Source organism: Poecilia reticulata, linkage group LG6 (genome assembly GCF_000633615.1).
Source record: "Poecilia reticulata strain Guanapo linkage group LG6, Guppy_female_1.0+MT, whole genome shotgun sequence".
In the NCBI taxonomy this organism is placed as follows: Eukaryota; Metazoa; Chordata; class Actinopteri; order Cyprinodontiformes; family Poeciliidae; genus Poecilia; species Poecilia reticulata.
This window is the reverse complement of record NC_024336.1, coordinates 19,908,037-19,932,143: the sequence shown is the minus strand read 5'-3', so window position 1 is coordinate 19,932,143 and position 24,107 is coordinate 19,908,037. Positions and strand designations below refer to the sequence as shown.

Here is a 24,107-nt window from a genome sequence, read left to right as displayed (position 1 = left end):
CACACACACACACACACACACACACACACACACACACACACACACAACCTTGGTTTTCACATACGCGTTTAAACTCTTTAGGAAGGAAACGTGGCTGTTGCACAGACGTGTCCCGCTGGATGAATGAATCCTTGTGTGAATGGAAAACCGCTGCAGAGGCGCAGAGACTGTGTGAAGCTGGAGAGGAAACGGAAATGGGCTTGAACAGAATAAGCATGGAGAAAGGTCCGGAGGGCTGACTCTGGTAAAACGGCTGATCTCCTTCATTACTCATGCCTGTGAGTCTTCGCCAGCAGATGTTTTCTTCCCGACTTGTGGTGTTTTCCCTCAGGTGTTTGTGGGAGGGGAAAAAAAACACACAAAAAAAACCCAACCTGCCTCTTACTGAGATCCTGCGTACAGATGTAGATGAAGTGAGTCCAAACTGTTGCCCGCTGCTTCCTGCTTCGCATGTTTCACTTGCGACCATGCGTTCTGTCAAGTGTAATTGTGTAAAAATTAGTCAGATCAACTCACACACACATACACATACACACGCTTCCTTCACACTTGCAGGCTCGTTCAGGCTGTGGCGAGGGACTCTGCATGGGAAGTGTGAACAGTAGAAGGCCAGACAAAGTGACATGTGTTCACCCGAGGGGCTGGCACTGTAATTGTGTGTGTTTCTACGTGCCTGCGTGCATATGTTTGTGTGAGAGCGCGGTGTTTAGCGCGCCAGCCCTGCTGTTTACTGTGGGGGATTTTAGAAGAATTGTGAGCAGCTGGCAAGCCCCTTCAGTTTCTCTTTCTCTGTTTTTTTTTTCTTCTTTTTTTTTTTCTCCCCTCTCCTAAATCTGCCGGTAGCTGTGTGTAGTCGTTCTGTGCCCTTCAGTCACTCGCTCCACTTATGTGGTTATGATGTTCCACAGCGATTTAACAAAATAGGCAATTTCCTTTGTGAAAAGAAGCAATAATTTGCATTTTAGAAGTTGGGATACAGGCTTATGACATGTTGCTCTAAAAGCTATTTAAATAAATAACAAAAAAACAAACAAACAACAAATTATAATTTTTTTTTAATGAGTGCCTAAATATGGGAAGGTAAGAGCAGTGAAAGAGTTTTGTTTTTTGATGACTTGCACAATTGCTGTAAAATCTTTTCTTCATATTCAAACACAAACAACACCACTAGAGGAGCTAAAAGTGAAATCCAGCTGTTTCCTGAGCAGAGGTGAGCAGCTGGACGATGAGATATTCATCACCTCAGGGATTCACACTGTTCAAACTTCAGCTAAAAACAGATTGAATGTCAAAGAGGGTAAAACATAGAAATAAAAATGACCAAGAAACTTTTTAAATTTAAAAAAAAAAATAGAACTTTATGTCTGCATGATTCATCTGCAAAACTAATGTTTTGTCTTCCTTCTTTTGCAGGTTCTGATGCTGGGTTCTGCTTCTGCACCGACTGGCTGACTTTTTTTTTTTCTCCCACTCCTGGCTGCGATTTAAATATATCGATACTGAGACAATAACAACCTTGGGCATAGCTTTTTTAATTTTCACCTTTACAAGTTAATTTCCATTATTTATATATATTTTTAAATCAAAACACCACCATCAGCTAAGTACCGTCAGCTGCCAGTATGGAGCGCAGCAGCTGGAGTGGCAGTGAGAGTCCCGGTGAGGACATGGACAGACTCAGTGATTCAGGAGGGGACAAGACAATGGATGGGGACCCTGAGGGGGTCTGGAGCCCAGACATCGAGCAGAGCTTCCAGGAGGCCCTTGCTATATATCCGCCCTGTGGGAGGAGGAAGATTATACTGTCAGATGAAGGGAAGATGTACGGTGAGTAGCTTAAGCTGGTCTGAGATGTCTGCACACACCTTTTGTAATTTCTTACAAAATGTCTTTATTTTACTAAAGCTTATATGCTTTAAATATTGGCGTTTCAAATCCCTCAGGATGGTAACTTTCTACTTTTATTGTATGGATATATTGTTTTTTTTTAAATCTCAGTTTATAAGAGCCCTGTATAATATATTACTACTGAAAAAATAAAAAATTAAATACATCCTCGGACAAGAAAAACAGGCATCGATTGACTGACTTGTTAAATTTTCGGGTGTGAGGAGGCGGCGGTGACAATAACCACGTAGAAGGTGGAGATGGAAGATTGTCTCACGGCGCATCAAGTGTCAGAGAAACGGGAATGAAACATAAGCTGTAAAAGCGAGGAAATGGAGGCATGCTGTATTGCTTTGTGTGTGTGTGTGCACGCGCGCACGCGGGTGTGTGTGTGTGTGAGTACGAGAGCGTGACAGAAGTGGGAGAGTATGTGTGTGTTTGAACTAATAGACTGATGAACAGATGGTCCTCTGGCTACCACCAGCTGCGTCCCCCTTCGACTCCCTTTTACTGTTTTTCTTTTTTTTTTTTTTTTTAACTCTCTCTATATGTAGAGCGCAGCCTCAAATCTCTTTATTACACTTTTTTTTCCTGTATTTTATGTAGATTGGTAATTATTGAATTATTGTTTTTTTATAACAGCATCAAAGAGGTCAGACTCTGTTCACGTGTAGCTCCAGTTCATCCTCCGTGTGTTTGAGCTGGATAAAAAATGTTTTCACTGAGCACATTATTCCTAGAGCGAAATATAAAGACGCCAGAATCTTCTATAGGTTTACAGTGTCGGCACTGCATCAAACGTCATGTTAGATGAAAATATTGATAAAACATATAAAGAATGTCTGTTGATCTGCCAACTATTATTTTTTCCTTCCAAAATTTGATCATTTTCTTCAAAATAAAACTTTTTTGCATAATGTTCTATCATATCCTGAACAACTGGACACTACAACCACTTAACCACAACCTAACCATGACATTTCTAACTGAGCACTCATAGCACTTAGTTAGTACTTGAGCCACATTCACTCAGTCTGACACGTTCAAGCCGCTTCCAATGGAATTGAACCAATTGCAAGATTTTACTCCTCTCACTGAGCCGCAGTCGTATCAATGCCTGTCTAATTTTACGTCATTTATAATTTAGACTGACTTTTTAGTTATCCAGGAACTGTTTCTCACACCAGTGCTTCATTCCTGATTGCACAATGTTTGTGTTGTCCCTTTCGGTGGAAAGCGGCTAGAGGTGAGCCATTGTTGAAAGAAAGCCACAAGAACAGTCATTTGCATTTTACCACAACGCTTGTACACAGCAAACATGTGGAAGTAGGTTATCTAGCCAAATGTTGCCATGATTCATTTTGTGGCCTACATTCAAAATGTAGGTCCAAGACATTGGACATTATCTTGAAGAGACAGTCCCCACAATGAGACATGGAGATAGCAGCATCATGCTTAGCGATGGTTTTCCTCTGCTTGGGAAGGGAAACTAGTCAGACAGTCCTGAAAACAAATGTGTTAATAGGTACAAAAGTTCACTTTCTTTCTGGCCATAGACCCTAAACGTACATCCAGAGCTGCATTAGAATCATTTAGACCAGTGGTTCTTAACCTGGGTTTGATCGAACCCCAGGGGTTCGATGAGTCGGTCTCAGGGGTTCGGCGGAGCCTCTGCCGCGGAGGTAAAGACACACTTGTGTAAAGTCGTGCTGACGCCCCGCTTTGCCATCACTTGCTGCAGAGGATCACGTTACATTGCTTAGCCAATCAGAGCTGCGGAGGAGCACTGATTGAAGGAGTTCCACTCTCAGCATGGATTTGAACTTTTGTCTTTAATTACTTCAGCAAAGCTCACAGTTTTTACCAAATTCTATAGTCTAAATCTGCTCCTTAGTCACATCTTTTCAGGGTGTGGGGTGGTTCTAGTGGCGTGGGGGTGGTAACTCAGCTAATATAATTACATTACTAAATCAGAATACCGCAAAGTATTTTGTTTGTCGGGGAGGGGGGCTGGAGGGGAATAAGAAGAATACGAAGGGTGCGCATATGCAACTGGGGGGTTCGGTACCTCAAAAAAGGTTAAGAGCCACTGGTCTAGACTTAAATCCAAATTCAATTGAGAGATTAAGGCAAGATTGCTAGTCAGGTGCTCTCCATCCAATCTGATTAATCCTATTTTTTTTCCTAAAGAATTGGTATTGATGTTGATCTTTCTATGTGCAGCTGTAGTAGAGACATCAAAAGTCTTGCTGTACATATTATCTCCATGAGACTAAATGCCATGTTTATTTTAGAAAAAAAAATCAAAAGTATAATTTCTTTACCTTAACAATATGCACTATTTTGTGTTTATTTATTACATACAATCCCAATGAAATACACTATAGTTTTCAGCTGTTATTTGACAAAATGTGAAGAAGTTTGGAGTCTATTTGATTATATTTGCAAGTCACTGGAAGCCGCTCAGTGAACAAGAAAATAATCCTCAAGCATCATTTGTATTATGCAAACATCCTTGGTTTCATGCAACTGCCTCCCAGAAATTTCCTAAAACAAAACTTAATTCAGCATGCCTGTCAAGGCATCATTAATGGGGCTTCATGGTTGTTTCACGTGTCGACAAAAACAGCATGTTGTACCTTTAATTTCTTTCAGCAGTCCAGGGAACAACAGACCCTGCTCAGATTGTTGCAGACGCTGAAATATAACCCTGTCAGGATTCATCATGGCCGACCTGCTCAGGTCCCACTGATACTGGAACTCCTCCTCCAGCCCCTTTGTGTTATTGATCCGTCTCTGATCAATCGGACCGTATCTGTTTCCTGCCTGGGTGGCATGTTCAACCCTGTTTGTTTACCTTGTTGACTCTGTGTCCAGGTTGTTGACACATCTTAGCCAGGTGACCTAATCAAGTCAGACAGTTTTTTTTTTTTTTTTCAGAGGCAGGCCAGGAAAAGCATAAGGGATAAAAGGGGTGTGAAGTATTTGAGAGCGATGGGGCTTTAATCGTTACCAAGAAAATCTGTGCAAACTGCAGTCTGCTTGAGATTTTGGTTCAATTCTGAGTGAATTCTCTTCTTTCTTACTTCTTTTTTTTTTGCATTGGTCTTTTACAAAAGACAGAGATGGCAAAAAGTCACAGCAAGCATTTCTTTTTTGAAAGAAGCTTGTATTTTTTGGTTAAAACAAAAGTTTATCTTAACTGTTTAGTTGGACTGTCTTCTCTGGCAGGTTGCCTGCAGTCAGATGTTTAACAAGTCAGGATTGATGTGGCTTGCCTACTATGGTTTCAAAGAAACATTACCTTGAAAATGTCTTTGAATGTCAGAAAATATGACATTTAACATAAAGGAAAAGAAAAAAAATACTCTATTGGCACTCCGTGAGTGACAGAATATTTGTTATCCAAGCTTGAAGTTGTAGAAATAATTGCTAACCCTAAAATCAGAAGTCTGCATGGCAATTTTTTTTCAAAGTATCTCTAAATAAACTTTAGATGACCAAAATAAATAAATGACAATAACAGCTGAAATAAAATTGAAGATGAAACAAAATAAGTCATTTATTTTTTTCAAATATTCTTTAAAATGAAATCTTAAAGTAGATTCACTGCCTTGTTTTTATTTGCTTTTCTTTTTAAATGCCAAGTTTTGCATTTTAAAAAAAGTCGCCGTCTTCAGAAAAGCCACAGTAAACAGTGCTGATGTCACCTCGCCACCTGTTAACGCCGTGCAGGTTACATTACCTGGCAACAAATCATTCACAGGGATTTGTGAGTCTTTACAGGAAGTGGCAGATTGTTGGTAATAAATCAAAGATTAACCTCTAACCACAGCTGTTATGATTTTTGCAAACGCGTATGAAAAGAAGAAGAAGAAGAAGAAGAAAAAAAGCTCAAACAAATGAGGTGAGATCTAAGAGCTTAGTACTTTCAACACTTTAAATGTCCCTGCTGATGTTGCAACAAGCACCAGCTCAGTGCAACGCGGCGGTAAATTCAGGCTGTGAGCCAGTCTGGCCCCTGTGGCCCTCAGGTCACCTCAGGGTACTCGGTACACTCAACTGCAGCCTTGTTGGCAAGTATACTCAGCCAGGATTTGACCTTATTCTGAAAGGGGTTTTCAAGCTATTCCATAAAGCAGCTGAAGCTCTTAATCATTCTGCAAACTGAGCGAGGAGATCAACACAGTACACTGCTGCGGCTTTGCTCTAAAGACGGGAAGAGGGAAGATCCATTTCTAACTACATGAAACACAGGAAGCTGAGGATTTTCCTGAATTAATTACCCATTCTCTCAGATTTCTGCTTGTTCTGAATGCAAATTAGTGGAACTTTTTCCAAAGTTTCTGCTGTTTTAGAGACTCTCATGCAGAACTTAGGCGAGTTCACCTTAAAAAAGGGAGTCAAGATTGTGGAATTTCATCTTTTTGTTTCAAACTCATGTTCAAACATCAACCAAACAAAATGAGTCACAATCGCATGAAAACATTACAACTGTCTTTTTTTATTTTTCTACTTTTCGAGTGTGCGGCCTGCATGAATGTCAGCTTTCACGCAGAGTGGCCTCGGCCCAGAGGCGGAGGGGAGGGAGAGCAGGAGGTTGCTTCTGTTCGTCACGGTTAATGACCATCTGACTTTGGCCTTGAAGTCTTTCACTGTAGAGAGGGAGGAAGCGAGAGGCAGCAGAAGGGAAGCCCATTCACTACAAGGGGGAGCAGAGAAGTAGGGGGTGGGGGGAAAGGGAACAGCCACAAGAGAGGATGGACGGATGGATGGAAGAAAAGACCGAGGGAAGGAGGGAGAGCGGGAAGTTTGTGCATGTGTGTGTTTGCGAGCTGGAGAGTTTTTCGAGAAAGAGGGGAGGGCAAGAGTGAGGGATGTGTGCCGCAGGGTTAGTGAAGGATGATAATTCACCGTTAAGCCTCCTAGAAAGACCAGCTGGCCCCTCTGGAGTCAGATGTCAGCCTCCACAGCCAGGGCTCTGTGCGCGCGTGTGCGTGTATGCGTGTGTGCGTGCGTGTGCTAGCGCTCATGAATGTATATACATTGATGTTTGCGTGCATGCTGTCGTCAGCCACAGCTTTCGACTGCTAGAAGGAAAACACCTGCATGGGTAGCTGTAGATTTTATCAGTCTAAGCTCCCTATCTCAGTGACAGTAGATCTGGTCAGAAAACACACACACACACACAGACACGCATGCATGCAAATGCACAAACACCATCTGCTTGCTAGTTAGGGCTATTGTTGTGAGCCATTTGGGTAGTGTGTAGAGGTTTGGCTTTGTGCAGATCTTGACCATCAGTTGGCCAGCTGGCCTGACTTTGCTTTTCCACTCGGTTGCAACAGAAAACAGGCCAAGAGAGGACCCAAATCAAACCAAACGGCTCCAAATCAGCTCGTTAGCAGCACTCGCAGCATCTGCAAATCTATCTCATTTCACAAATAAACTGCGACTTCAATTTTTAATCACTCTAAAGTTGTTGTGGGTCTGACTGCGGAGGCCGCCTGCAAAATTTTCTACCATGTTTCAGCGCACAAACACGCCTCTGTCTCTGGTTTCTTCTGGATTTGAAGCACTTTTTTTTTCCTTTCTGTGCCCTCTTTTTCCTTACTAATCTATACTAGCCAGGTCATGCTGAGTTTGCTGTGCACCCTTGTGAATGGGCTGAATTATTCCGTATTGTAAGTATGTGTGTATCTGCATCTGTGCGTGCACATATGTGCGCACACGTAAGCACAAGTACAGCTGGCTTGCTGGTTCCTTTAATCAGGGGACGGCCGGTCCGCATGAATGCCTGCATTGTTGGGTCATGTGTATTCAGGACCGTTGCGTGTGTGATTTGTGTGTGTGTGTGTGTTTGGTGAGTGTGTGGAGAACTCAACAGGGGTATCGGTGATTACAGCTTTTCCATGTGAAAGTGCACGTCACAGGATCAGTGGGTCAACAGCTCTTAATCAGCCACTAAGTTGTTTGTCAGGGTCATATGATTTCTACTGGTGATTGTTTTTGAGAATAAGCATCAGATTAAATGTGTGTATGTGAAGGTTAAAAAAAAAGAAAAAAAAGAAAGTGTTTTAGTAGTGTGATTTCTGTCTCCTTCCTCCTCCAGGGCGAAACGAGCTGATAGCCAGATACATCAAACTCCGAACTGGCAAGACGCGGACAAGGAAACAGGTAACTATGGGAGTGTGTGTTCAGTCAAATCACTCTGTCTGCAGAGAGTGTGTCAGGATGTTGTAGAGTACGTCCACTATGTGATAATGATGCCAAACCAATTGAAACAAGGGCATTGAAAGCAGAATGGTCAAGGAAAGAGGGAAAATTACAGAAAATTCAAAGCATTATTTTATATCTCTCCAGTTTACAACCATGACATGTCAGAATTTAGACAGTATAACAAAACACTTCTTAGATAAATAACTTTAATAAATAATTTATTGTGACCTCTGTGAACTCAGCTGTTGGTTTAATTCATGAAATTAATATTCTGAGAGCCCATAATTTCACAATTTGGCAGTTACCGTCTTATTATTTATTTATTTATTTATTTATTTATTTATTTATTTATTTATTTATTTATTTATTTATTTTTTGCCAAACTATTAGTGTCATGTAGATCACAAGGTTGAATCTGGACACTGAGAGTTGATTAATTCCACCAGAGTTCAGTAAACAATTTTAGAAGAAGCAACATGTTGATCAAGAGAGGATTTCATTAACAAATCAGGACTAGAAGCAGTTCTTACTTTGTATGCTTAGATTTAAAATGAATGTTTTCAACCATATAATTTTTTTTTAATACTATAACAAGATAAAACAATAAAATGGTTTGTGTTCTATGATTTACATTTTAAATGACTTTTAATTAAAAGTGGTATGTCATGTTAGCTATACCCTTGTTTGAGCTACTGGCTTTCAAGACAGAATAAACATGTTGCTAAGATTAAAAGATTACTTTAAACCTAAATCTGCCAGAGGTAAGAATTGAGTTGGGTTTTATGGTATGTAGGCTTATAAAGAAAATAACAAATTAGGAATTGTGCCCCGTTCAGCCTACTCACCGCTCAGCACAACCTCTTTAAGAAGAGTATCTGCTCCAGAGCCTCTTTGTTTCTAAAAATATGCCCGACTCAACACAAGTTATCAATTAACTCGTGTCTTCCTCTGACTTTTGCTTAGACGCATTTCCTTAACTGCTAGGCTAAAGTTAGCACGTTTCCTCTGTTTCACTTTCACCTTGAACATTGTTGAAAGACATAGAAACGTGGTTATTGCTGTGGTAACCCCAGATTCATCCTATTAAAAGGTCATTATATAAACCATAGCAGCATAATTTTTAATGTAGAACCTAGTTTGTTCGTACAGATAAGTGAAGTTTACAGGTTTTGTGCTACAGAAGAAATAAGGCTAAAAAAAAAAAACAAACAAAAAATAACATATTTTTGTGAGTTATTCCTATATGTCGGTGCCACTGCTTTTCACACACAACCCAGTTTGTTGGCAGATTTTTGGGCAGGACCTAACGTGGCAGTACAGTCTAGATCTTGGCCCCTGTTCTCAGGTGTCTTTCTGTCCTCTCAAAAGATGTGCATAGATGGGTCTATTCACTCTTCTCAGGGGAGTGCATTGTGTGAAGTGTGTGTCTGTGTGTATACTTCTAGTATAGCAACAGTCCTTTCATAACCATGGCAACTCTCTGTTTGGTCTTTCCTCCTCTTTTCCCCCCTCCGCCCTCCCTTCCTCCTCTCCTCTCCTTCTCTCCTTGCCAGGTATCCAGTCACATCCAGGTCTTGGCCAGAAGAAAATCCAGGGAGTTTCAGTCCAAACTAAAGGTATGGGGGAGGCTGATGGGAATCCGCAACGTTAACTTTCTTGTTCGATTATTTATTTCCTGTTCAGTGTCTTTTATTACGCAGTAAGTGTTGTTTTACAAGTCCTGCTTGTTTGGAAGAAAAACAGCTGATGTGTAAAGATCAGTCCTGATGGCTGCATTGGAAGAGCAGGATGAAAAGGCACCAAACCCAGATAGCTTTCTTTTTCCCTAATAAGCAAGAACAATCTAAATTCAGTGTTTGTCCCTCACTGTGACTGGAAGGATGCCTGTCACAGTGACTCCAGTATCCTAGGTGTCTAATTACCCCCTGTTTGGGTTTTCTCCTCCTCCTCTTCCTGCCATTCTTCTCTTTCCTTACATTCATTCAGTTCTTCCTATTCTCTCTCCTCCCCTCTTCTTACCATCTCCACCTCTTAAGTCAATTAATCTCTTACCCTGCGTGTCTTGTCCTTCTTTCCTTCTTGTCATTGACTGTAATTAACTTTATTTAAAGCAACAAAAGGGGAGCTTGTTTTCCGAGAAAAAGCCTAGCTGGAAACTCTGAGCTGATGTTTGCTGTCATAAAATGAATGATGGAGGGCTTATTAAAGGCGAGAGTAAATGTGTCTTGACTTGACGTTGGATTTTAAAAGTCTACACACTCACTCTAAACCCTAAAGCCTTATATATGTTCTACTGTACAGCAAAGACCACTATCAGTAAGCTCAGAAAATATGGAATGTTAGTGATGTTACAAAAAAGGGACAATTTTGCAACATTTGTGAAAAGAGAAAACATAAAGTGGTCGGGGAGGCAGCCAGTAGCTGTAGGGATTTGTGGTAATTACTCTATGTGATATACAACAATCTAGTGTGTCGTCTGTATAGAAAAATGGCTTGTGAGGTAGAAGCTTCCTTTAAAAAAAACAAACAAGCAAAAAAAAAAAAAAAAAAACATGCAGGCCATGCTAAAATCTTTAATGATTTTGTCGAAAAATGTATTATGGTCTAGTTAAACCAAACAAACATTTGGATCCAATTTGGACCCAATTCTATTAGATGAGTTTGGAATAATGTGCACTTCTATACTCTCAGTGAAACATGGTAGTGGCAGCATCATGCTTTAGGGTTACATTTTGCAGTAACACTTTATTTGAAGGAAGGAGAATAAGACTGTCATGACACTTTCATAAACATGACATAAATACATGTCATGAACATGAATAAGTCTTCATGAATATTTATGACTGTTGTCATAAAAGCGTCATTTGGTAAATTATGACACTTTTAATACAAAGTTGACATTATTCAAAATGTCTTTGTTATGACAACTTGACATTAACCAAGAAATCATTACTGATATAAATTTGTTATAAAAGTATAACTGATTGCATTTAAAAATTAGGTAACTCTATGTCAACTTATGTCCAACTTATATTCCACTCATAAAAGAATTCATGAAGATTCATTAAAGGAATAAATAACGCAAAGTAATTCTTTTTTTTTCAGCTAAGAAAACTTATCCTTTGTGTTTGTCAAATTACTGTTTTATTTCCTTAAAATAACCTGCTTTTATCATAAAATGAGTGATAATTAGAAAATTCAGGGCTTACCACTTAACTATAAGTTCTTTAAACTTTCATATTAAATGTTTTTTTTTTATTATTATTATTATTATTTGGAACCAAGAAACTCAAAGATCAGCATCTGGATCTTGGTATTTAACTTGAAAATCCAGCATGATTCCTATCTCAGCACCTTCTGTAATATTATTATCTCTCCCAGGAGGGGAGATTTCTCTCTGTGCCAATTAACTTGAGTGAAGCTGCCAATTAGTGAATCTCCAGCTATCACAGTGCCTCTAATGCTGTTTCATTCAGCTGTTTTGTGTTCCATGCTGCTTTTACCCTAAGGTTAAATATCTGATATGCTTTTCGCTACTGTTTGCGCCAACAGCTGCTTTTACTGTGTTGCATTAAGCTTCACTGCACAATTTATGATTGTTGCAACCCTTTTTTCTTTTTGTTTGTGGAACTTGCGTTTTGGTTGAATATATTTTTCCCCGCCTCATCTTCTTATGACACACGATGCAGCCATTCAGTTCAGAGCGCGATGCACACTCACAATAACGATTGCGTTAATGTCTGTGTTCGCGTGCAGGACCAGAATGCCAAGGAGAAGGCTCTGCAAAGCATCTCGTCCATGTCCTCGGCTCAGATCGTCTCGGCCACCGCCATACACAGCAAGCTGCTGCCCGGAATAGTGCGAGCCAGCTTCCCCGGCAACGCTCAGGTACAGCGCGCGCGCGGTTGCACAGAGACACGCTTGCGTTTGTCCTCAACAAATAAATACGTGGCCGGGGACGGGGATAACAATAAAGCAGTTTGTCTGAATAATCTATTAGCCACACATGCGTAGTTACGGGTGCGGGTTACACAGAGGAACGAGCACATTGCTTTGCATTTGTAGTTTGCATTCACCGGGTGGTATATTAATGCGTGAATTTATTTTCAGCTGTGGCAGGGGATGATTCCAGGAGGGCAGTCCAGCTCCACCACAGAAGAGTGAGTCACATTTCTAATGCCTTCTTATCTAACTCCGTTGCTGTAAGTTCAGCTGCTCATTGGTCCTTCCAGTAAATCCTCATGTTTTCGGGCTCTCAAATTTCACTTGTTGCAAATTAATTAAAGAAAAAGGAAGAAAAGATAAACGAATTGACATTTTGTTATCAAATAGTATATCTATTTTATTCCATCATGTAGTTTTATTTATTTATTTTTTCTACAAAATCAGCTTGGCAGAATGAAGGCTAAAAAATGTAACAGAGGTAAATAGGAAGGTGGCAAGTTGTTTTACTTAAGCAGCAGAGGCTAAAATCTAAACAAGAACTGTTAGCCTTCATTTTCTAAGACTGAAAAAAGTGCCAGTAAATGCAACAGGTTTGTACTCTGCATGTTGGCAGAATTCCCCATAGACAAAAAAAAAACAAACCATGAGGTTTACTGTAACCTTTGTGTATTTCAAGGAAACTGTACTTCAGGTTTGTAGGTCATTTTCCATTGCTGCATTGATTTGTGGCATCATACCCAGTGTGCTTCAGCTTTAAGGAGATAATAATATTATTGTTTGGTGATGTCACTTTTTCTCAATCCTAACACCCAAACATCAGCAAACTATATGTTCACCCTTCAACCGTCATATGTGTGACAGATTTACATAAAAAAAAAAAAAAAAATTCAATGATTTATTTTTTCTGATAGGATGTTTGACAGGCATCTCTAAAAATGATAACCGAACAATGTATGTCAAGTTTGAAAAATGAAAAAGATAATTTAGATTTTTGTTTTGTTAATTGAACAATAGCATACTGAAATGTATTTATATCATTCTCCTAAATAGTGTTTTATTAGAGCCATTAAAGCCTATTTTTAATTGCTGTCCAACTTTCATCTCATGCTGTAAGGATTCATCTTCGAAATATCTTCTGAAATATTAATAGCATTTTCAGTCAGGAAAAAAATTGTGGTAGAATTAAAATGTGACTTTAAATATAAAATTAACCCGAGATAGAAATTATTTTGGCCTTAGTTACTCAGCACTGACAACATATTTCAGTTGGGGCTACTTTCAACATTTTTCTTTTTCATCAATACAAAATAGTATTGTGAATTCTCTGAGGGCATCAATGTGATTTTGAAGATATGGAGAAGAGAGCCTTTTTTCTGGAGATGGAAAAACATCAAAGACTTCAATTTAATTTATTATGCATCTGAATCTATAATCAGACTGTATCTGCATGATTATCCCAGCTTATGATTCAGATACAATTAACTTGATTAATTCACACGACTGATGCGTTGAATCTGTCTGCCATCATATTGGCAAACACTGATTACCTAGTCAATGCCAACTTGACGACCACCTGTTGAGTTTAAAATTAGGTGGAAATTTTAAATCCTGACTCCTGCTGTTTCCTTCTCTTGCTTTAATGTCTGTTAATATAACTCATAGTTTTTCACTGCCTGTCGTACTATTGGATCTGTTGAGAATGGCAGCAATTGGGGCTGTGCAGCTTTCATTGAACGCGGAGCTGCTCTTGACCTCTTCACTCCTGCTTTGGTTCAGACACGACAGAGAACAGGAAACTTTTTTTTGTGTAATGCAAGTACAAAAAGCCTGGTCCCATTGTGTCTCTTTTTCCTCCAGTCTTTTTTGTGTGTGTGTGTGTAATGCTTTCTTGTGTGTTTCTCTGAATCTCTCAGCATCAAGCCGTTCTCCCAGCAGGCCTACCCTGTGCAGACAGCAGGGACCACCACAATCGCAGGTGAGAGGGACCATGGGACAATTATCTTCTTTCTGTAAAGCAGACCGTCAGCAGCTCTCTCTCCTGCCATTTATGATGTTTCCTCACCGCAGGGTGGTCTTTGACTGCCAAGGCACATGGGTCCCTTGAACTACCGTCTTTGTCTCGCAAAGGAGGTCGAAAAAGAGGGAAACTGTGTCAAACTGACTTTTCTCATAATTTAAGAGCGCTACGCTTACGCTTAGAAATTTTTTTTTTAAAGTAATATATTTGTTTTAAATTTATTTAAACATAATATTGCCACCTAAATCAGAATTTCCAAATTAAAACATTTATTTGAGCTATTTGTTTCCTTATTCACCATAAATGAAGTGTTGACACGTTTTTAAACGATTTACAAATCCTAACGTAGCGGTATTTTTAAATTAATTTCACATTTGTTTTCAAGAACATGACAGGAGAACACTCAAGCAAATTAATTTTAATAATCACATACTGTTTTTGACTCCCAACTAATGTTTAAAACTTGTATTAGAAATATTTCCACCACCATTATATAAACCTAAATGTTTCCATGACATTACATGTTTAAGTGTGATTTGGCAACTGCTGCAGCTCAGCAACCACAACAGGATATACAAACATTTAAATCAAATCGAATCAGATTTTATTTGTGTAGCACATTTCAGCAGCAAGGCATTTCAAAGTGCTTTACATCATTAAACACAAAAACACAGAGTCATGTAACAGACTGTCTTATTTTTAGTAGTTAAGATCTCCAGATTAATAATATTAATAAAAACATCTTATCAACAACTCATGTAAATGATAACACATTTTAAGATTAACAGCTTTCAAAGCTCCTATCTTAAATACAAGTCAATCATCTTCAGCCTCACCTTCTACATGGTGTGGAAAATAAAGAGTAGTACATAAATTTAATAGTGCACTTTCTTGTTAAATGACTCCAGCCAGTAAAAAAAAAAAAGTAGCTAAGCACAGCAGCGGGGAAAAAAACAAAAAGATGGTACTTTCAGAAATATTTTCTGACACTATCAGCGCCATGATAGTGTTGATTTGGGTTTGTAACTGTGTGTTTTGGTGCGTTTATGGTCAGCCTATGAGCCTGCTGCTGCAGCCCAAACACACAGAGAGCCAGCATGGCAGGGGCGATCCATCGGCACCACCAAACTACGACTGGTGGAGTTTTCATCTTTCTTAGAGACACAGAGGGATCAGGAAGCCGTGAGTACACACACACACACACACACGCACGCACGCACGCACGCACGCACACGCACACACACACACACACACACATGCACACGCATGCACACGTGCACTCCCACACCCACTCACGCACACACACAGACAGAGACAGCAGTCTACAATAAGCACTCCCTATTGTCCTATAAACAGAGATGACAGATAACCCTACAGCAGAGAACAGCATTAAAGCCCTTTGTGTGTCTCCTTGTATGAATAACCTTTGTAAAGCTCTATCTCTCCGTCTGCTCAGCCTATCTGTCATCTTGCCACATCGGGGACTCATTGTCATTTTTCTACCTTGGGCTCACCGACAGCTGGCATTCATCTTGTTGCTTTCTGTTTGGACAGTACATAAAAATGTTCTACAATGGCTTTGAAATGGATTCTATTGTGCAGCGGCGTCACCTTCCCCGCTTGATTTATTCTACTGTAAATAGACGGAGCTGGAAGCGTCCTTAAAGGCAGACCACGTCACAGTGGAACGAAAATCCATAACTAACCTCTATTAGTTTGACAAATGTCTCTGGTTTTTATTCGTAGTTTAAAACTTGGGATTTTTAAACTCAAATTCACTTGTCGTGTCTTCAAATTTTACAAAGCAGATCATTCTTGATCAGAGTCAGAATGATCATCCTAACACAAAAACACAGCAGGATACAGTCATCAGGGCTTGTCAATTGTGTTATTTTTAACAGTGTGCCTTTAATCAGAATGATAGGTGGCACTGCTTTTATTTTGCACATCATGGCTGTTGGTGTTTTTTGTCACTGAAAGTATTTCTAAACCAATTTTTCCTCTATTTCTTAAAATAGAGAAAAATGTAGATTAGTCTTCTTCTCAGTCAGCTGACTGACACTGTACAGCAACGTGCAGGGGAGGGGCAATTTATATGCTCAATATAATCCAAGGAACTCTAATTGGTATAAATCTTTCTCTGAAATTTCACCGAAAACAAATTAAAGAGTGAGAGCAGTGAGATTGTGCTAACATCTGATTAGTCGGGAAACATTTGGAAAAAGGCTTGGAAGTGATGCTTTAAATTTGGTTTGAGCAACTTCTGTGTTTGGATCACTGACCAATTCATTGTTAGATCACGAGTATTTTTTCCTAACAGATCACCATTACCAGACGTTTTCATCTTTATCATCCCCCACATGTGTAAAATTCAGAACCTTGAAACATGGTTATTGCTAAAATGTAAACATTCATACTGATGTGACTCACATCTATGTTACAGAGAAAGTTTACACAATGGATGTGAGGATGTTAAATGTACTTTTCCAACTCTTGATTTACCTACGTATTCCCTCTTTGCAGTACAACAAGCACCTGTTTGTGCACATCAGCCAGAGCAACCCAAGCTACAGCGACCCGCTGCTGGAGTGTGTGGACATCAGGCAAATCTACGACAAGTTCCCCGAGAAGAAGGGAGGTCTGAAGGAGCTTTTCAGCAAGGGCCCGCAGAACGCATTCTACCTGATCAAGTTCTGGGTAAAGAAATTTGCTGATTTGTCTTTATGATCCGATTAAAAAAATATATATATATATATTTCTGTATTTTTTTAAAATTGCCCAAATGCAAATTACCTTTGTAAGTGCTCTGTACTTTTCCATGCAGGGTTGTCTTTGTCTGCACTTCCAGGTGTGTGTGTGTGTGTGTGTGTGTGTGTGTGTGTGTGTGTGTGTGTGTGTGTGTGTGTGTGTGTGTGTGTGTGTGTGTGTGTGCTGTGTCTTTCCACCTGGGATATAGAGGTGGTGGGTTGATGAAAGCTCAGTCGCTTTGTTTGAACACCTGCTCACCTCCTGACTCAGAGGTTGTTCTGCCTCTCCTGTGTGTGTGTGTGTGTGTGCGCACGCGAGGATGTTTAAAGTATGTTTCTCACTTCGTTGTTCTTTCTCCGAATGCTTCAGGCCAATTTATAAAACTTTCAAAAATTTTGCCCTCAAAATAACTCATCTGTGACAGCTGTGACACAGCGGGTTGCCTTCTGCAAACCAAGTTTAACAAGTGAAAGAACCGACAGGCTTTATATTTTATATACGCCATCAGAAAACACATGACCCCACATTGGCATATACATAGCATTTCTTAACTTTGCAATAGTGATGGGAAGAACAGGTAGACGTTCAAGGTTGGGCTGAATAAGTTATTGCTCTTACTGTACAGAATATATTAGTAAAACAAATAAAGTCCCAGAACCTTGAGACAAGATAATGTCATTGTGTTTGATGCATAAAAAGTTATGCCTAAGTAAGAAAAGGTCAAGTTGTTTAAATTCCAATTTAAATTTTAATTTCTCTCCTGCAGGAAATAAAGTCTTAAATGCTGTAACAGCTACAAAACTCCATGGACGCACACAGAACCCTCGGCTTTCTTAATGAGATCTAAGACTGAGACGAACTCTAGCTGTGTTTATTTCAGTTTATGCATTTAGTGCCAGTTTGCAACAAACATCACTTCTAGAGGCACGTCACAAAATCTCCAATTATAACGAAGCATATAATCAGTCAATCCAACAATATCTAAACATTTAGATAATGAAATTCAGCTACATAGATTCCAGTTAGATAACGATTGCATCACAGTAATAAATACATTCAGCCTATTTTCCCAATTAACAAAAATGTATCTAAGAAGATTCAGTGGATTGCAAAGTCATTGACTTTGCTGCATTTTCTGCTCCTGAGCAAGTATCTGGCGACAGTGGACAGGTGACTGCATTAAGTTGTTGACTTAGTAATCAGTCTTCCTGAGCGGGCATGTATCTCAGCAAAACTGCTGTAATTTTATGGAATATTAACTTGAGTCTTCAGAACTTGATAAGCAAATGAGGTCATTTATCTCTATGGACATGATGTGTTGGAACAGGCAGGACAGGGTATATTGAGGGCCAGGGTCAGTGGCTTCACTTCTACTCTTAAGTTATTATTTATGGGTTCCAAGCTGGGTAAAATTTACAGCAATGTAAATACCAAGACATACCTACCAAGATTGTGTTTTACAAGCTGTGATATAAAGTGTAGTTGCGAGTTTTGCATTAAAATCTGCGATATTGTGCAATTTTATGCACAAGTTCAGCAACAAAGCTGAGGAAGGTTATGGTGTTTAAACTATGCTGAATTTGCACTAAGGGGCCCAACGTGTGCCAAGAAAATATCCACCCTCATCTCTATCACTAGACTGAACCATTAATATTCGGTAGGGTGGATCCATGCTTTCATCTTGCTTACACCCCACTGCGATCATACGCTCTGGCTTGGATTGATGTGCTCTGAAATCACTCCCAGCTCAGACTTTAAAAACAAAATCTAATGTAGAATTAGCATCTTCACCAGCTGATGAAGCAAATGATTGCTGAGCTCATTAATGGCATTGTGGTATCCAATGAGTGCAGTAAACAGATTAAGGTGTTAGAAAGACTAAGCAGCCACCATGAGGTCATCCACTAGTTTAACGCTGCTTGCCACCAGCACAGCAATTATAAGGAGTGAGTTCAGCTAATGAAGCCAGACTAGCTCATGGGGAACATCTATTGATTCAGCATTATATGAAAGAGAATGGTAGTCTGTTGCAGCTAGCCCCTAGGGACCGTTAGAGGTATTGCACTTTAAGTCACTGAACGACAACATAAATCTTTCACATATTTACTGTATTCCAACTGTGATGTTGTTTGTAGGTGCATCAATTTAACCATATGATGAATCTGCTGCTTTTATTGACTATTCATAAGATGTGAATAGCAGTCATTTTTTTGGAAATAACATTAAATTGTTCTAGATACTAACGAGACTAATCGGGGTAACGTGGGCTTGCATCACACTTAATTCACAAAAACAAACTTTACACTTTATATATAGACTCATGCTTCAAAGTCTCAATTCGACTTCGACACAATGTCTGAGACTGAAGTCTCAGGAACGATGCCTATGTCGCGTAATCAGGGGGGAGGTGGTGAGTGTGGATCATTTGAATAAATCATTAGTTTTTGTCTTTTTTTGCGCTACCGTGGAGGCGCCTAAGTCCTGTCCTCCAGAGTTTCCGTCCTGCAACTTTTACATGCATCCCTTCTCCAACACACCTGAGTCAAATGCCTGAATGTCTTCATCAGCACATCATTCAGCTCTGCAGAGGCCTGGTAATGAGCCATTCATCTGATTCAGGTGTGTTTGTTGTGGTGTATGTATACAACTGAATAGCAGCAAGTCTGAGCCACAGTCTCTGGCTTTGGCAGAAATTAGCTTCACCTGTTAAAACGCATTTAAGTTTTTATAAGGGCGATTTATAAATAATGGGCTGTTTAATGGTTTGTTAAAAAAAACATTTATTTTGGCTTTATAATAATGGCCACATAGACGACGCTCAAACTGAACCGTTTGAAATGAGTCGTTTCCTAACAAAAACTTGCCTTCAACTCATTCTTCCCCTATTAACAAAGACGCAGGTAATACCTGTTGTTCATTCAGAAACATTAACAGGTATTAATCTCGTTCTGTCAGGTTACTTTTAACTTAACTATGTAAGTATTTCTTTACTGTGGTAAATATATTTTTTTCTAGAGATGATAACTTAGAGTAAATCTATGTTTTTAAGCAGATCATATGTCATGTATCTGATGGAAGAATATTCATTTCTGCCATCGGAAATTAATATTTGGAGACTTTTGAAAATGACTTGTGAACATATTTGTGCCACGTATTAAAGGTTGTGGTGATGAATGGTAAATAGTTTGTACTTGGATAGTGCTTCATCGAGTGCTGAGGCCTTTCACAGCACATTCAGACGTTCTCCCACTCACTCTCTGACGGTGGAGAGCTACATTGTAGCCACAGCTGTCCAGTCAGATTAGTTCTTTGACATTATGTACTGTGTTTTATTTTTCATTACGAAAAAATTATCAACTCCAGCACAATGAAATTATACATAAAGGATCCTGATTAGAAGATGTACAAGAAAACTGAAAAGCCTCACCATTCTGAATGTGGAAATTGGCCTGATAAAACTCCCTACGTTGCCCTAAATTAAACGATTTTCCCAAAAAATTGACTACATTTTAAAAACAATAATCAAAATCCTAAAGAGAAATCAGAAAAGAAAATCAAAAACTGCTCCAGTCTAGTTTGTGGCAGTGCTGTGGATATTAAGAAAACATCAACCTGTTGCTATGGTAATCTATATCTCTAGCTTTCAATGCTGAAAAATTTCCACAGGCCAATGAAATACCACGACAACATCATTAGTTCAAACCTCATCAGACATCTGAGTTGCATGGAAAACAAAACTTTTAGAAAATAGACTTATTTAATCGGGAGGACAATATTTAGAAATGATGACAGCCCTGTTTGCTTTTGGAAAATGTTGTTTTGCTTTAACTTAAAAAGGCAATAAATACCTAGCAGTTAATTTCTTTCAATATTCTCAGTTTTATTGCTTGTTTTTTTTTTTTTTTGGTAAAACCTCAGCAACAGGCATAAACCGATTACTACTTCACTTATCAGACACGAACTCAAAGCAAATAGCCTCCATCTTCCTGGTTGCTGCTAGAAAACTTTGACTGGAGAATCCCGACTGTGTATGGACGGCAAAGCTGTCGGTCAGCAGAATTCATAGATAGGAGGGCAGAAACCTGCAGAGTAGTGAAGTGGGCTCGGTGTACAATAAGAGCAGAACTGATGAGATATACTCAAACAAAGAGCGTGTTTGTGCATTATGTCGAGAGCCTTCTCTCTGAATTTAATTAAAAAGCTCTCAGATCTACCACAATGGAGCATGTTTCTGATAATCTGCTGCTTTAACAGAGCTCAGTTTGATCTTGGTGTGCGTATGCGTGCGTATGTGTGTGTGTGTGTGTGTGTGTGCGTGTGGATGACTGCTGTACAATGTTGGTGGTGTAGCATATGGTGTTCGTGCATTTGTGTGTGTTTGCTCACAGCTCGGAGACGCTCAGTGCTCCTTAGAGAACTCATTACAAAAAGGGACAAACCCTTCCCACGTCTCCCGACCTGTAATCCAGGTACAGCGTGTTCTCGATGCTCTGATTAAACATCTTTCTTCTTTACTAACAGAGCTATGAATACAGATATCGCGTTAACTCCAACAACTGCACCAGCACTTGTATGACAGAACAAACAAATTAAGTTTCTGCAGGGTCTTAAAAAGTGCTGAGCTTCATCGTCTCGGTTGAAAATATTTTTTTGTTGCCTCTTAAATTTATAGCGCTTTAGTTTCTGCAAGGAACCTTTTGGTGTTGCTAAACATTTCATCATTTTTCAAAACCTGTAAAAAAAAAAAAAAAATCAATTCTTGAAACTTGAGCTATAAAATAAATAAAAAAATTCTCCATTTCCATGACATAAAAAATAACTATATCAATTCCTCCAAATATAACTTTTGCCAAATTACAATTCTGGGACATTTTACCACCAGAGGGCACTGTTGTCTTATGCCTAGAAATGCAGCTGTGCTGATCGACATCATTTTATCATCTTCTAGGAGTTTTTAGATGAATTCCTGCAACATCCTAATGTTTTATCTTTTCTCGGGGGTGTGTGTTGTCTTCAGGCGGATCTTAATTACATCGTACAGGATGAGTCTGCAGCCTTCTATGGTGTGACCAGCCAGTACGAGAGCTCAGAGAGCATGACCATCACCTGCTCCACAAAGGTCTGCTCCTTCGGCAAGCAGGTGGTCGAGAAAGTGGAGGTGAGTAGGACCGCAACTCTTTTTTTTACATGCCGTTGATGTATTTATTAATTTGTTTTACATTTTTTTAAATCAAACTTGATTAAAAATATAGATATTAATTTAATTCAGGTTTGTAATTCTCCTTGTTCAAAGCATATTTTTGTAGTTTTACTGATAAGTGAACGAAATGGTAAAAGCTATTTGGGATTTATACCAATATGACATTTTGGCAGAGTGATGAGCTGTTATAGAATAAAAAAAAATCAATAACATATTACTCATCCAGGTAATTTTTTTTTCAGATAAACCAAGAAACATTTCCTATATTTGCTGATGTAAGGTTTTTCTTATTATACACACTCAGTAAACATACCATCACCTGTGTTTTCATCCAGTTTTTATGTTAAAAATATCTAAACATAGCCTGACACCTTCTATGAAAATGTTTTCTTTAATTGGCCAAACTCAAGTTCACAACTGGAACTTTTAGAAATGCGGGCGTTCAGATGATTTTCCCCAAACGATTTGGGACTGATGAGCACCATTCAGAAGAGCATAGATGGAAGTGACAGGTAAAATGAACAAAGAGAAATCACCCTAACTCTGTTCCCTCCCCGCTGCCTAACAGACGGAGCATGCCAGGTTTGAAAATGGACGGTTCGTCTACAGAATCAGTCGCTCCCCCATGTGTGAATACATGATCAACTTCATCCACAAGCTGAAGCACCTGCCGGAGAAATACATGATGAACAGCGTGCTGGAGAACTTCACGATTCTGCTGGTGAGGGCAACGGCGATTAAAAACACCTTTCTGCTTTAAAATAAAACCACTCATTTAATTTTCTTTTTTATATACTTTAAATGTGTATTTTCTTATGTAATGATGTGTGATATATTTCAGTAAGTGAATATCTAGCTTAGCCAATTACACTTTTCCCCGTCAGAAGCCGACACATGCTCGTCATTGGAATACATTTCATATGAATTCCCGCCCTCTGTAACATCTGCCGTCAATTTATGGCAAATTTTTCTACTTTAAAATGAGCCAAAACGACTGAGGACTCTGAAAATGCCTGGCATTTTTTACATGCATAATGTGTAGCCTGCCTTTTTTTTTTTTTTTTTTTTTTTTTTTAGAAACATCAAAGTAGTTTTCTGTGTGACGTATCTGAGTCCTCTGGAGTTAACTATTCCTTAACTTTTAGACGCTGCCCTGCTCTAACATGCCTAAATTAAATTTAAAATGTTTGGAGGTGGATGTATTTTAAAGCTTCTTTTTTTTTTTTTTTTTTTTTTTGTCTGTTTTGACGTCCAGGTGGTGAGCAACAGAGACACTCTGGAGACCTTGCTGTGCATGGCGTGTGTGTTTGAGGTGTCGAACAACGACCACGGAGCGCAGCACCACATCTATCGACTTGTCAAGGAATAACACACTCCACCTCGTTAACAAATGCACATCTATGGCCTTTTGCTTTTGGTGATTATTCACGGTGACGCTGAATCGAGAGATATAGATCCCTTAAAAAAAAAAAAAAAACTACCAAAATTTCAGTTCACCAAAAAAAAAAAAAAAAAGAAAAGAAAAAAAATGTAATCAGTCAAGGATAAAAATGACTACATTTTCTAAACTAGCCATCAACGAAGGCGGTGATGGTGTAGCCATGACGCCCTGTCAGAATCAACATGGCTGGTTTTTCCCAAGAACTCCCTGGGATGAGGAGCAGGCGTCATCTCTCCCACTAATTAAGTTTTCTGAGCGCATCAGAACTTTACGGCTGTGAACATGGGAATATAAGTGGGATTCGTGTTCAGAGCCTTTGGGCAAAGCTAGAGAAAGAAGAAGGAAAAGAAAAAAAAAAAAAACAATTTTCGCCCCCTGGTGGAGAAAAATCCCTCCTCAGCCAAGACGTACCGAAGGTCAGACCCTGTGTATCATCAATAACCTGCTGGAGAAAAGGACGTTTCTGCATTATGGTATAGTAGACTATAGATCTGGATGTGTACAGATAGACTCTGTGGGTTGTTCCAGTTGAGCTCTTGCACAAATGAAGAGGTTTGTCCCAAAGAAAAAGAATGAAGTTTTTACCTTTTTGTATGTTTTCCTTAAAAACACACACACACACACACACACACACACACACACACACACAC

At 39.2% G+C, this 24,107-nt stretch overlaps 1 protein-coding gene across 1 annotated transcript in view; it reads left to right on the top strand.

Annotated features, from left to right (window-relative positions):
- tead1a (TEA domain family member 1a) overlaps positions 1-23,531 on the top strand; it is a 41,262-nt gene extending 17,731 nt beyond the window's left edge. Inside the window, exons 2-12 of the mRNA XM_008411705.1 lie at positions 1,414-1,827; positions 8,000-8,064; positions 9,660-9,722; positions 11,863-11,994; positions 12,217-12,266; positions 13,965-14,026; positions 15,123-15,250; positions 16,592-16,765; positions 21,834-21,974; positions 22,585-22,737; positions 23,272-23,531. Of these exons, the coding sequence (XP_008409927.1) occupies positions 1,623-1,827; positions 8,000-8,064; positions 9,660-9,722; positions 11,863-11,994; positions 12,217-12,266; positions 13,965-14,026; positions 15,123-15,250; positions 16,592-16,765; positions 21,834-21,974; positions 22,585-22,737; positions 23,272-23,385 (1,287 nt within the window). The 5' untranslated portion in view covers positions 1,414-1,622 and the 3' untranslated portion in view covers positions 23,386-23,531. The remainder of the gene's footprint in view (positions 1-1,413; positions 1,828-7,999; positions 8,065-9,659; positions 9,723-11,862; positions 11,995-12,216; positions 12,267-13,964; positions 14,027-15,122; positions 15,251-16,591; positions 16,766-21,833; positions 21,975-22,584; positions 22,738-23,271) is intronic.
- The last annotated feature ends 576 nt before the right edge of the window (positions 23,532-24,107 follow it).